Source organism: Aythya fuligula, chromosome Z (genome assembly GCF_009819795.1).
Source record: "Aythya fuligula isolate bAytFul2 chromosome Z, bAytFul2.pri, whole genome shotgun sequence".
In the NCBI taxonomy this organism is placed as follows: domain Eukaryota; kingdom Metazoa; phylum Chordata; class Aves; order Anseriformes; family Anatidae; genus Aythya; species Aythya fuligula.
This window is the reverse complement of record NC_045593.1, coordinates 67046553-67060850: the sequence shown is the minus strand read 5'-3', so window position 1 is coordinate 67060850 and position 14298 is coordinate 67046553. Positions and strand designations below refer to the sequence as shown.

General features: G+C 36.1%; 1 protein-coding gene across 1 annotated transcript in view; it reads right to left on the bottom strand.

The window, feature by feature from the left end:
• The window catches only part of DTWD2 (DTW domain containing 2), an 88369-nt gene that overhangs the window by 29891 nt on the left and 44180 nt on the right, over positions 1–14298 (bottom strand). Inside the window, exon 5 of the mRNA XM_032206321.1 lies at positions 13–202. Coding sequence (XP_032062212.1) covers positions 13–202 — 190 coding nt within the window. The remainder of the gene's footprint in view (positions 1–12; positions 203–14298) is intronic.

The following is a 14298-nucleotide window of genomic DNA, read 5'->3' as shown; positions in this document are numbered from 1 at the left end:
ATTACAACTTACCTGTTTTGGAAGCCGGAAGAGTGAATTTTTGTAAAATATATCTTTAGCTTGACTCCAAGTTCCATCAATGATTATCATAATTGGTGGACTGGAAGACCCCAAAGTGACTTCTTCCAAATTGGTTGCTTCAGCGCCAGGATACAAAATAAGAGTACTGGGATTTCTGCACACAGTTGCTAACTCCGGGTACCTTCAATGCACACACACAGAATGACAGTAATTATTAAAGGTATCCGTGACAAATAGATACTTCCAGATTACAATACTAAATTCAATTCATTTTCTCCAAATTTTATTTAATTTTCCAAGAAAGATCCATATCAATCTCTCTATCCAACACGTCAAGAGAAGGTGTTGGTCCCTCAGCTCCTATCAAGAAGGAAAATAACAACCAAAAAAGTAATCAGCAAAAAGCTCAATGAAACAATCTCTAAGGAACATTTTCCAATACGTTGATCATTAAGTCTAAGAACATCTTCTAACGTAATCCTCTAACAAAAGATGTTTTGTATTGTTTACTAAAATTTATCATACTTATTCTAGTAAAATTTGTTTAAGTGCTAAGTATAGAAGTACCACAATCTCCTCAATTTTATTTTTTATTACTACTTCTACAGTTATGGCCCCAAAACCTACACATGCTTTTCTTCCTTTTTGTTGGCCTGTAAATGTGGCACTGGAATTAGAGGTATAGCTATTGTCTATTAAGAATTCTGTTAATTTACACAGAAATTCCTGAAGTTTTTGCAAGATTCACTAAGTTAGTTGATAAAACCTATGAGAGGATTGTCATTCAAGTATTACCAAAAGCCTTAAAAATGCATAGTAGAGTAAGGTGGCAAGGGAGAACATGAGAAAAAGCTGGTCTTGTAACAAACCCTGTATTACTTGTCTTAAATCAATTTCAGCAGTGTCACAGTGTTGTTTTCACAGTTGCCTCAATTCCAAGAAATGCAAAACAAGAGTTGACTAAAGCATGTGAAAAAGAGTAAGAAATTAATCTGCATAGCACTTCAGAGATTATAAAGAACGACTGATGAGGTAGGAGGAACACAGCAATAGCACGAAAATACTAAAAACTGAAATAGCATGTGACTATCTGTCCTCTGACATGGCAAGGGAAGCCAGAACAGAGAAAGTAAGAATTATTAACAACTAAAATTAGAATGAGGTTAGGTATAGACAGCACACAGAGTGGGTTATCCATACTACCTATCAAGAACCACTAAGAGCAAGAACATATTCCAAAACAGGCAGGATTTAGAGATGTAAGCTCACACAGACAAACTCCAGCTGACACTGTGACCTTACAGCTTTTAAGTCCTGCAAGTTGGATTCCTGCATCATGTCTCTAAAATTCAAGCAAGAATCTCCTTTCTTACCTTCCTTATTAGACAGAAAGACAGACAGACAAAATTAAAAAATGAAATGACAATACAAGACAGGAAAAAGGAAAAGGGAACAGTGAAAATGTTAGGGATGAAAGCTATGCTTAGTATGTTTTTTGAGCTGACATATATGTACTTCAAACCTGTGCACTCCATCATCTCTCTCCAGAGACATATGTGAAAACACAGTTTCACCAGTATTAGGTTCAGGCACATTTGTAGTGCCTCAGACTGAGACTCCAAGCTTAAGACTCATATAAGGCCATATGGGAGGCATCAAAAATGAAAGAGGAATTGAATCCAGTGTACCAATATGTCAAGATCTTGTACTCCAATATTTGACCACTTTCAGTTTCCAAACAAACAGTCCAAATTGATTTGATTCAACACTACCTGTTTAATTACTGTCAACATTATTTACTAAAAAAAGAATAACAATCTCTCCCTCCAAAATAAACAGTAAAAAGTGTAAACAGAGAAAAGAAATCTGTAAGATGAGTCTGTGACAAATAGAACTACATGGAAATTTACCTGCCCACTGTATTTTTAAACATAAGTTACATTACGGTAACTTGGTATCACCTTAGCTTAACAAAAAATAATGCTATGCAAAACCATAGGCAAGGGGTATCTCACTATAAACTTCCTTGCATTCAAGGTTTAAATCTACAGAATTGGTAACTAATTTCAGATGTTTGAACCTAAATCCTCAGAAGAGCTAAGTATCCTAACTGAGGGTTGACAGAGATTTCAAACAGTTAACAACCCCTAGATCATAATAATAATAAAATAATAAAAATAATAGTAAGAAAACACTGTCTTTGAAATGTGTATTCAGTTCTGAAGGTAGGAGAAAATAATGAATTCTTTAAACTAATTCAAAAGCATAATGATTCTACAGCACTGCAAGTCATGTTTTGCTTTTTCAAGGACTACACAACTGCCAAAATGACTGTGCTTTGTACAAATGCACAAAATTACTTTTAATTCAATTCATGGCTAAATTTATCTACTATGTGTTTTATGGGGAGCTTTATGTGTTTGTATGGTCTGCTGCAGGGAAAGTTAACATCCCAGCCAGACCCAGTACAAGAAGTTGCATATTTTGAATCACTTATTTCTATCTTTATTTTTTTCCCAACAAATAATTTAAAGACCATATGTACATACAGTTTCATACTAATGTAAGAAACAGAAAGGATGAAAATGTGTTAAAAGAATAAATTATGTACATAAAGTATTTCAAAACACTGCCAAAAACAGAAATCCAAGATGATTTCAAGGAGCAAAAATGAACACCCGGTTAAAAGTTCACAAAAAAGAATGCATTAGGAATTACGAATGTTATTTTAAAGTCTGTGTCTTTGCAATACAATTCAGATGGAAGCAACAGCTTTTGATGCATTCCAAAAATTCCAGTTATTTCATTTTACAACAGTTTACATGCAAAAGCAAAGGAGGGAATGGTTCAAAATGCAAGTCCCACATATTTATCCTAGAATTTGAAGGCTGCCTATACACACTGCCGTAAGAATCTACAGTGCTTTAGAAACTGGAAATAACTGGTATCTTCAAAGAGCTTATTATCCACCGACTTAATCCTGGAGTGACACTGAGCACATGCAGAGAGAGAGCTATTCTTTTCAGTTACAGGTTCTCAGAAATATATGCTGCACAACCCCTTGCAGGTTATGGCTCACACAAACAGTTACAGAACTACAGCAGTCTATGTCAGTAGCTTTATTAAATCACATCTCTTCCAGTCATAAAATACAAAATAAACATAGAAATAATGACCTAAACATAAATGCCTAATGCTTAGCTTAGAAAAGCACATGGCTTGTTATACAAACTTGCAAGTTCAAACAATATATATATTTTTGTATGTATCTCTATATACCTATGTTACATTAATTCCACTGCAGGTTTTGTATTGCTTGGGTTTTAAGGCTTTGTTTCCTGTTGGTTTGTTGATGATACATAGTACAATTAGACTTTTTCTGCTCAGACACCATAACAACTAAGAATTTGCCCCTGAAAATATCTGCATCTTTCAAATGCATTTAAATAGATTAGTATAAGAAATCCATATAAGAGATCAGTATAAGTCTCAGCAAAATATTGAATTTGTAACTTATAAATAAGAATGAAGCTGTTAACTCATTGAATAGGTGTAGCATTTGAAAGGCAAGTACATACCACTTACCACTTTTCACAGCCACTGAGCAAGAATATGCTTCTGATATGCTTATTTTGGGTAAACACTGTGATACAGTGTGCTTGATCACAAACTACTTATGAGTACTTGTATAAGGCATGATTTTCTCTACTAGAGACAGATGTTTTTAAAAGAAACTCACAGGAAACGATTGTGAAAAATTAGTCATTTTACTGTAATGCTGAAAAAGAGCTTTTGCCTACTGAGTTCTTTTGAAAACCTGATCCACATTCACAGTACATCTTTTTTTCTATAGAAGCTTTATCTTGCATGCTTAAATTTACAAAAGCATGAAGTAAAAGAGTAAGAATTAGATTTCAATTAGATCTTCCCAGAGCATTACTTCTAAAAGTAAGTGCATATAATCCTACTATAAAAACACATTAAAAATCTTCATACTCTTTTTTTTTTTTTGAACACCGTTAGTATTGTGTTTGAACACCATTGTTGAAGCACAAGACCCATTTTAGACAAATAGTATGGCTTGTTAAAAACATAGGAGATAACTTCATTGAGATTGATTTTAGTATTCATGACAACTCAGGGAATATTAAAGAATATCTGCCAGTTTTGAAATTTCTTAGGGCCCCAACTGAAGTAGCCTAGCACCATGCTACAAAAGAAAATTTCTTTTTGCTTTTCATCCCCACCTTATTTTTCCCTATAAACAAGGGCAGAGTCACAAGCTCAGCAATAGGTCACTTGCTTACATGCACTGTCCACACTGCCTTAGAATAACTAGATAGAAAGCTCAGGCCACACACTGTACCAGGAGGTAGCTAAGCAACATCTTAGCTACCCTGATTAGCAACATCCCTGATTCCAAGTGTGTGAAGCAGGTAAAAGATACGAGGAATTGAGTAAAACTTACTACAGGCTTAGCGGGCTTGTAGCTACTCTTTTTCTCTAGGCTTTTTAACCTTGGAGGTGAGATTTTCTTAGGTTTCTGTGTGTTGTGTTTTTTGGTGGTGGTTGGTTGGTTGTTTTTTTATTAATCTAGCTGATTTTATTTAAGTTCATGAACACAGTTCTGTGGTTCAGCTAGACTTGTAATTGTGGGGAAATTAAACACGAAAGAAACAGACGCACATTAGGAGCACATGGACAAGTTAGGATAAGCATGAGCACAGGCAGTCACACCAGGATAAGCCATTCCAAGCTCCTGAACAAACAGATGACTGTATCATACAGCAGCTGCCCAGTCAGAAATGAGGTCTTCTTGCCTTGCTTCTCATCTTTTGCTATGCAGTACTCCACAGCTTTCACAGCACTTGTGACTAACATGCCTGTCACTGAGACACACAGCTTTGGCAGTACAGATGAAGAATAGGGATGTTTGTGCTGGGGGCAGCAGCTGCTGCAGACAAGGCAGTGGGACTGCATGCTTCACAGCAAAGTCTTCTTTAAGTAATATCTCCTCAGACAAATTTGCCTACTAACTTATTATAACTTGGATCCAGGAACAATTCAGTGAAAGAAGAAGTTCCTCCTGTAATCATATCCCTTCTAACCAGTGTTCAAGACATCGACATTCCATGCTGTCTTTGAAAGCTCATCTGCAAACACTTGAACATGACTGTGGCCTAATACCAGTAGACATGTCAAAGACAATGACGATGCTGGACATGGCAAAGGGAATGGGAGGGGAAGAAGAGGGTGAGTACAGTGTGGCTGCTGGTCAGTGCTGGAGAGCAAGTTACATCTTATTCCACATCATTTGTCCTAGACCTTTCTGTAGTGCTTCTGTAGAAGTCTTAGTGTAAAGCACAACTAACTTCAGAGAATTAATGGGGACTTTAATTTTACCTTCCAGTTCAATCAGGAAAGTTGACGTGCTGATGGCAGACTCTTTGAGTCTGGCTACCAAATCTCAAGAGGTGAATGAGAAGTTGAACTTCTAAACAAGAAGTACTTCTCTCCCTACAGATCAGAAGTTTTAAAGAATTTACAACTCTGTGTCACTGAGGGAAAAAAAGAAAGAGAATGTTGTTATATATGAAAAAAAAAAAAAAAAAAAAAAAAAAGAAGAACAGTCTGTTCTTCCCCAGCACTTTTAAAGAGGCTTCAAAAGAATGGTATGAACTCCTAGCCAAGTGAAAATGAGAAATGCATTTCTTAATATAGAAACTGTACTTTAGTGTATTGCCAAACTTAATGGGCTTTAGAATCAGTTCTCTTTGTATGCTATTTTGCAAACAACTTTTCTCCTTAAAGAAGTGGAGAGGGTAAAGAATTTAATGTACAAAATTGTTGTGTGTTTATTTAATAGCCATGAAAACTATCAACTAAGTTAATCCTTCGTCTATTTTAAATCACATGTATTTCATGCACTCTTAACATCTTAACAGCAGTTACCAAAAGCTTCGTGTAGATTTATTATGATTAAGACTTTGAAGCCATGAACCTCACATCCTTAAATAAAAATCTCAAAAGAATAAAGTTCTAGTGAATCTCTGATGAAGTTACAAATATACACAACTCATTCATTCCTGTAAAAACCACGACATATGTACAGATCTGTAATGTTCTAACCCAGCTATGGCAAATTCTTACCTGAGTTGTTAATTCTTATTATTATGGGGGGAGGAAAAAAAAATGTGGGAGAAGAGATTCATTTTTCCTTTTGGAAATTTAAATAACTGTAGCAATTTTGTAACAGTTTTTAGTTGACATTACCTAAAAGGACCTGATAACAAACATGGCTTGGTTGCCTGTACATAATCCACATTTGTAAATTAATGTAGGGTGAAAATTAAGTGATATAACTATAAAAATGTGTGTTATGTAAGAGAAGTGACACTTGATAGGGACCTTAGTCCCTAAAGGGACATTAAATTCACATGTGTTGGACGTTAATAGAAATAGAGCTTGCTGGAGAAGTCTACTCCAGTAAAAAGAGGTGGTACATTCTCTGAAGTCTACAAGGCAGGGAAAGATCTTTTCTCTGTGTAGTGTCTAAGTAATGACTACATAGGAAAAGAATAAAATGAAGGCATATGAAGGATCAGAAAAGCCTGGATTTTTTTTTTTTCCTAATAATTTGTATGTTGCTATAAGTTAGCAGAGGCTTCTCAACATGCTTTCCAAATAAAGAAAAACAAAATAAAAACAAAACAAAAGTAGAACATTCTCCAGTCTTCAAAAAAGGAAAGGAGAATCCAAGAAACTACAGCCTCACCTCCAGCCCTAGAAAGGTGATGGAACAGCTCATCCTGGAGGCCTTCTCCAAGCACATAAAGACTAAGAAGTTGATCGGGAGTAGTCAGCATGGATTTACCAAGGGGAAATCATAATTAACCAATCCAATAGCTTTCTGTGATGGGATGAGTGGCTGGGTAGATAAGGGGACAGCAGTGGATGTTGTCTAACTTGACTACAGCAAGGTTTTTGACGCTGTTTCCCATAACAACACAGATAGGCTGAGGAAGCTTGGGATAGATGACTGGACAGTGAGGTGGATTGAGAACTAGGTGAACTGCAAGCTCACAGGTTTGGAGTCAGCAAAGCAGTGTAGATGGGGGCCTGTAGGTACGGTGTCCCCCAGGGGTCCAGTCTTGTTCAACTTGTTCATCAGTGACCCAGATGAAGGGACAGAGTGCACCCACAGCAAATTTAATGATGACAGCAAGCCAGGAGGAGTGGCTGATACCAAAGAGGGCCGTGCTGCCATTCAGAGGGACCTCGACAGGCTGGAGCACTGGGCAGAGAACCTCATGAAGTTCAACAAGGGTAAGTGCAGGGTCCTGCACCTGAGGGAATAACCCCAAGGACCAGTACAGGCTGGTGACTGACCTGCTGGAGAGCAGCTCTACAGAGAGACTTGGGAGTCCCCATGGACAGCAGGCTAACCACAAGTCAGCAATGTGCCCGTCTGGCCAAGAAGGCTAACAGCATCCTGGGGTGCATTTGGAAGAGTGTTGCCAGCAGGTTGAGGGACATGATCTCTTCTCAGCCCTGGTGAGGCCACACTTGGAGAATTGTGTTCAATTCTGGGCTCCACAGTGCAAGGGGGACATGGAGCTACTGGACCGAGTCCAGTGGAGGAATGCTTAGGAGACTGGAGCACCTGTCATATAGGCTGAGAGAGCTGGGCCTGTTTAGCTTGGAGAAGAGAAAACAGAGTGGATCTTACCAATGCATACAAATATCTTCATGGAAGCTGTAAAGAGGACTGTTTTCAGTGGTGCCCAGCAACAGGACAAGAGGCAAGGGGCACAAACTGAAACACAGAAGTTCCAGCTGAATATGAGAAAAGACTTCTTTACTGTGAGGGTGACAGAGCACTGGCACAGGTTGCCCTGAGAGGGTTTGGAGGATGGAAAAAAACAATGAAAACACTAGCTAAATCATGAACTCTGCTAATGTCAAAACTATAAGTAGTATAAGAAGTATAAGTAAACATGAAAAAGTGACAGAGAATACTTACTGAGATACTAAAGATGGTTATAAAAGCATAGCATAAGTCTAAGTAACATGAAAGCCAGTTAAAAAATAAGCAAATTTAGAAAGAGAGAGGAAAAAATGAAGAAATTACATCAATGTGCAACTAAGAGGAAAAAGAACAATAAATAAAATCAACAAAAGGTGAACCTGACTAAACAAATTCCATAGTTGCCCTTTTCAATGGAATCATGTGAGTAACACAACAGGCACCAATAAACAAGTCAGCTCTTACATAAGAATATTGGCCACATCAAAAACTAATCTACTACAGTTAAAGCACAGTATCTTTTCTTGTGGGTGAATAAATAAATAAATAAGTAGGAAAGAAGAAAAAAAAAAGAGAATGTCAACTAGCTGGAGAAGGTCTAGAAATGAAAACAGCAAGAGGGATCAATGTCTTTATAGATAATCTGAATAAGCAGAGGTTGGAAACTTTAGAGAAAAGAAGGCCAAAGGAAAACCTAGCTAATAGTCTCCAAAATCACAAGGGGAAGGAAATAACCTATTATGCATGTCTACAGAGGACAACAAAAGAAATAATAACTGTAACTGCAGCAATAAGGTTTGAAACTAAATGGGAGAAAAAAGAAAAAAAAAAAAAAAACAACTCACAGTCTTTCCAGTGGTAAAAACGTTCAACGTTAAGTTCACATATTAAAATAAACCCAATGAGATTTCTGCAGACTCTCCAGTACTCAACTATATTAATACAACATCTATATACCATGGATTTCACTTCCATAAGGGAGTAACAGTGACATCCTCAGGATCTTTCCAGATGTGCTTCTCCAACTGTGCAGCCATATATAACGAATGTCAAGTTCCGGTGTTGGTCTTTCCTTTTACATATTCTTAAACATAGTGATTTTAAGTAACGGAACTATGCTGAAGGATTATCTTGCAAACGTGTGATGATACTTCCTGTGTTCCAACACCTGAGTTTAACACCTCATGATTTTCCTACGAACATTTGCTGCTGGCACTGTACTTTCTGAATTTGCATATATTACTAGTTTTTGAGTTTTCATTAGAGTTTGTGGAACTTAAAAAATGCTGGAATTAACAGGTAAAACAAATTTGTGTTATCTACAGTGCCAGTATTCAACTGGCACTCCAGTTAACATATTAGTTGAATAACTAAAAATTAGACCAAATTTAAGATCGTAATATTCTCTTTCTATAAATACATCAATATAAAATTTCTTATCTGTTACCCATGTTTCCATGATGGACTGCTAATGCAAAGTTCAAAAAGATGGTGTGATTGAAAAGGTGCAACTATGGTCGTGAACTCTGACTTGCAATAGTTGCATCTCATGCAAATCACTGTTCAGCCTTCGTTTTAGCATGCAGCAAGCATTGCAAGAACATATAATCCATTTACTCTGACAACAACCTCTGCTAAACAGAAATATTCTGATCTTTCATTTGTGGCTGAATTGTATCCCACCACTTTGTAATAGCAGATTTATAAGTTCTCATGATGATAGTTAAGATAAGTAGCATTTCATTATTTCTGGGATGCATGCTCTTGAGATGTGTATTTAAGCACTATCTTATCTCATTATAATCCAGTTGTAGTATCATAAACATTTTTATTACACTTCTATATTCAATTTCTTTGAAACTCTGTAAGTAGTTTTAATTCAACAGGGATCTATTGGATCTATTAAACATTGCAAGTGCCAAACGCAAGCATTCAAAAAAAAAAAAAAAAATCCAACATTGCCATTTAGTCACAAATGGTAGTAACATTATAGAATGGATACTAACTTATTACCTGTGGAAAACCATAAGGTTAATAGAAACTTCTCAGTTTTTCTCATCATTGTTGCTGTTTCACTTTGGTCATAAACAGGTGACTTGACCCCTTTTCACACTCTTGCACTTTGAAGACTGTACAAATACTGATCTCTATGACTCACATAAGGTAGTTAAATGAATAAAGGCATATATATATATATACATATATATATGTATATATATATATACATATATATACATATATATATGTATATATATATATAACCTCTACACTCAGAAGCCATCTCCCAGGATCAGGATTGAATAAGAGATGCAGAGAAAGAGAAAACTGATGTTTTCATAAAAGATACACTACTTTTTTTGTAGGTAAGTGGCATTTAGTCTCAAATGTAGTCTGGATTTTTCCCCTTTTTAAACAAAGCAATTATGTAAATTAACTTTGATTATGAGATCAAATCACAAAATGCGTTTTTAAGGTTTGGAAATCTGTAATTTTACAGCTATATATTTTACAATTTACTAAGGAAAAAGGACATAAATACAGCTCATTAAATGATTCTTTTTAATCTATGAGAACCTGTACATAAAATACTTTCTTAGTAAAAACTCTGATAAATACCCCAGAGAAATAAATGCCACTACCAATGATTTCAAATAACATTAGCTTTTACAGTATAAGTATAAATAAAACAGCTTGTCTGTACAGGGACCATACAACTTAAGTTTCATACTACTATTGCAAGTGGAGCTGGCCTGAAACATTTAATCAACTAAATAAAAAGAACAGTGGTTCTTTTTACTATGTCTTTTATTATTCCTGTTTCCACTTACTTCTCCTTTCTCATGTGTTGTCCTTAAATTCAAACAAAAATATTATAAATAGACAATTACTTCCTGTCTGTACTATTTGATTACTTGCAGACTCATAGAAAAATGCTTTCTAACCAATCTCAACATATAAATACCTTATTTTCTACCTAATATTATTTACCACTTCCAGCTTGAAACATCTTTTTTTATTTATAACTGCACATAATTCTGAATAGTTCTCAGTTCTTGTTCCATTATGCAGAATTAATATGCATGAAGATAATAACACAATTATGAATTCTATTATAATCAAAACACTAGCTGTTGTCTTTCTTTTCTTTTCTTTATATATATATATAAAGGAAAAGGCTACATTTAGTCCTTTCATGATGTCCCCATTAACAAGAGCTAGCAATCATCCACCACAACTGAGAGCAATGACTGGTCAAAATGGAACTCCAGGAATGTCACTATGAATCCAAAAATATCTATTTGAAAAAAATAAATAAATAAATTCATTGTGCATAAATCACAAGAATCATTCTAGGTGGAAATGAAATTCGGGAAAAATGCATAAATCCAAGAGATTGCATTGGAATGGATGAGGAGGAAAAAATATGGTAGTGTGGCAGCTTGCAGGCAACTATTTCAGAAAATATTGTTCGTTATAACTGCAGTTCACAGAGAAGTACTGTTTCCTACAGCTTGATTTAGAGACTTATAACAAAATAAACATCCACGTATTCTATCACAGTCCTAACTAGTGGTTACTTAGAAGAGTATCTAACAGTAGAAGGGCATTTTTACGATTTGAAATTTTAAGTTAAGAAATTTGTTATTATATTTAATTAATATGCACTTATCTTAGTATTTGGATCATCTCTACCATCATGGTATTTACTACATGTATTCTCAACATACACAGTCACAATAGAACAGAAAATCAACACATGCACATAAGATGTTATTTTATAAAGTATGCTCGATATTTATTCAGCTACTTGAAGTACATCTATTTAAGCTGTAAACGAAAAACATTGAAAAGAAAATCATACCAACATACAAGACAGGAACTGAATCAGAAAAAATATATATTATTTCTCTATATCCTCCATTCACCAGACAAAAAAGAAGGCTGAAGTTTTCTACAAAGAATACTTCTCATTTCTGTAATTCCTTATATATTATTACCATCTGAGAGCTGAATATTTTGGCCTCTATCCCACAAACCCATCAGCACCCATGAATGTACATTGATACAGCATCCTATCTAGTTTTCATGCCAACATTCATATTTAGTAACACAGGCAGATTATTTTTAGAAATGAACGGAAGACCAGCTGAATCTTGAGCTGCACCATCACAGGAGTGGCCATCAGGCTGACGGAAGGGAAGGGATTAACCCCATTTACTCTGGCCTTGTGAGGCCCCACCTGGAGTACTGCATCCAGGTGTGGGGACCCCAGCACAAGGATGTAGGTCTGTTCGAGTGGGTCCAGAGGAGGGCCTTGAAGATGATCAGAGTGCTGAAGCACCTCTCCTCTGAAGAAAGGCTGAGAGAGGTGGGGTTGTTCAGCCTGAAGAAGAGAAGGCTCTGAGGTGACCTTATTGCAGCTTTTTACTACTTAAAGGGGGCTTCTAAAAAGATGGAGAGCAACTTTTTGTTCAGGCAGATAGTTATAGGACAAAGGTTTAAACTAAAGAGGGAAAATTTAGATTAGATGTTAGGAGGAAATTCTTCTCTCAGAGATGGTGAGTCACTGGGACAGGTTGCTCAGAGAAGCTGTGGATGCCCCACCCCTGGTGGTGTTCAAGGCCAGGTTGGATGGGGTTTGAGCAACCTGGTCTAGTGGAAGGTGTCCCTGCCCATGACAGGGGGGTTGGAACTGGTTGGTCTTGAAGGTTCCTTCCAAGTGCTATGATTCTATGATTCTAAAGGTAAGGTCCTGTCAAGAAATGGAAAGCAGAGTCATTATCTTGGCAAGTTTTCCCTTTGTGAACTTCTAATTCCCTCAAATACTTAATGACCTTTTAAGCAAAATGAGTTCATCACAAAACAAACAAAAAACAAACAAACAAAAAAAAAAAGAGACTTTTTTTCCCTTTCCTCTGCATTTAGTAACCTCTTCCTATGTACTGCTCATATAACCTAAACATTTTATGGCTGCTTCATCTTAAAAATTAAGGGAACGAATATATGAAAATGAATATTCTTTTCATAGAAAAGCAGCAGTAATGCACATCAGTTGGTTAAGTTACACCCAGTTTCTTTAATCAATTAACTGTGAAGAAACCTAGTTTTTAATCACACAGAGCAGTACATAGCATTATCTAGAAGCTGCAATCAAAGGCCAAAACAATTCTCTGTTTTACAACAAACATTCAGACTAAGAGGTCTAATCCTCTCTCAAACAGCTTGTGGGAATCAGTCAGAAAGGTGGCCAGAGAAACTGCAGTAATGCTAACAGATTTTTGTAGTGGGTTTTCTGCTGTCTCAAGATGTCTTTTATGTAACACAACCTAGCCACCCATTAGCATTTCTAAACATCTGAAAACCTTAATTTATGTAATAAGACCCTCCCTCCGAGGCTGTAAAATTTCTATTAAACATTTTTTTTTCAATATCTCTATTGCACTATTTGTAACTCATTTGCTACACTTTTTAGTATGTCATCCACGAATACCCTAAAAGCCAGTACTTCTTCAAAGTGCTTGTTTTGAGAAGAAGGACCAAATTGAAATAGAAGGCATCAGAGACAAAAATAATCTTCCACTCTTTCTTGTAGAGGAAAAATTCTCTAAACACTACTCTATAAACTCAGGGGGAAAGAAGAAGGGAAGGAAGAGGGGAAAAAAAAAAAAAAAAAAAGACATTTTTAAAGCTATAGTCCTTGAATGACAGGGAAAGGTCATATCATACCTTAATTCAAGTCCAAGGTATGACAGGAAAAGAAAGCAGACAATTGTACAAAAAAAAAAAAAAAAAAAAAAAAAAAAAAAAGAACATAACTTCTAAATACCGCAAAAATATCCAAGCAAGTTAGGAATTGAAGTCCAGGAAGTAAAGCACACCAGCTATGATTAGAATATCTAGAAATGTCACATCCCTTCAAACAAATTACAGCCATAATTGTTTCTCTAAAAAGGTTCAAAGTTTTGCAACAAATTGTAACAAATGATTTCAAATGATTTTTCCAAACGAAACAACAAAAATTACTAATGCTAGATAAATTCCACTTTTTATTCAAAGTTAAAAAGGGAAGAAAAAAAAAAAAAAAAGTAAATTTTGGTACTAATTCACAAAGCTGTTGCTGGGATGGGCTCAGAGGAATCATCCTGTGCAGACTAATGAGACCATCACGTTATTCCCACAAAGCTCAAGAAACATGAACATTAGTCACTATGATCAATTGCTCAGTTCTTTCCCTGCATAAAGCAACATTAAACCCTTAACATCAAATCTTTTTTCTTCAACTAATATCAGAAATAATCTCAGAATATTACGACAGAACAGAAACATTAGCAGAAGTTCATAATGCTGTGTTGGGTTCAGGTGCCTAGCACTGGCATGGGGCTGATCCATGAGGGGAGGCCAGGCGGCGGGCTCCCCATGCCAGACAGCCAGATCCAGTGGCCCCACTGCTGGGCATGGCAGGGCCCAGC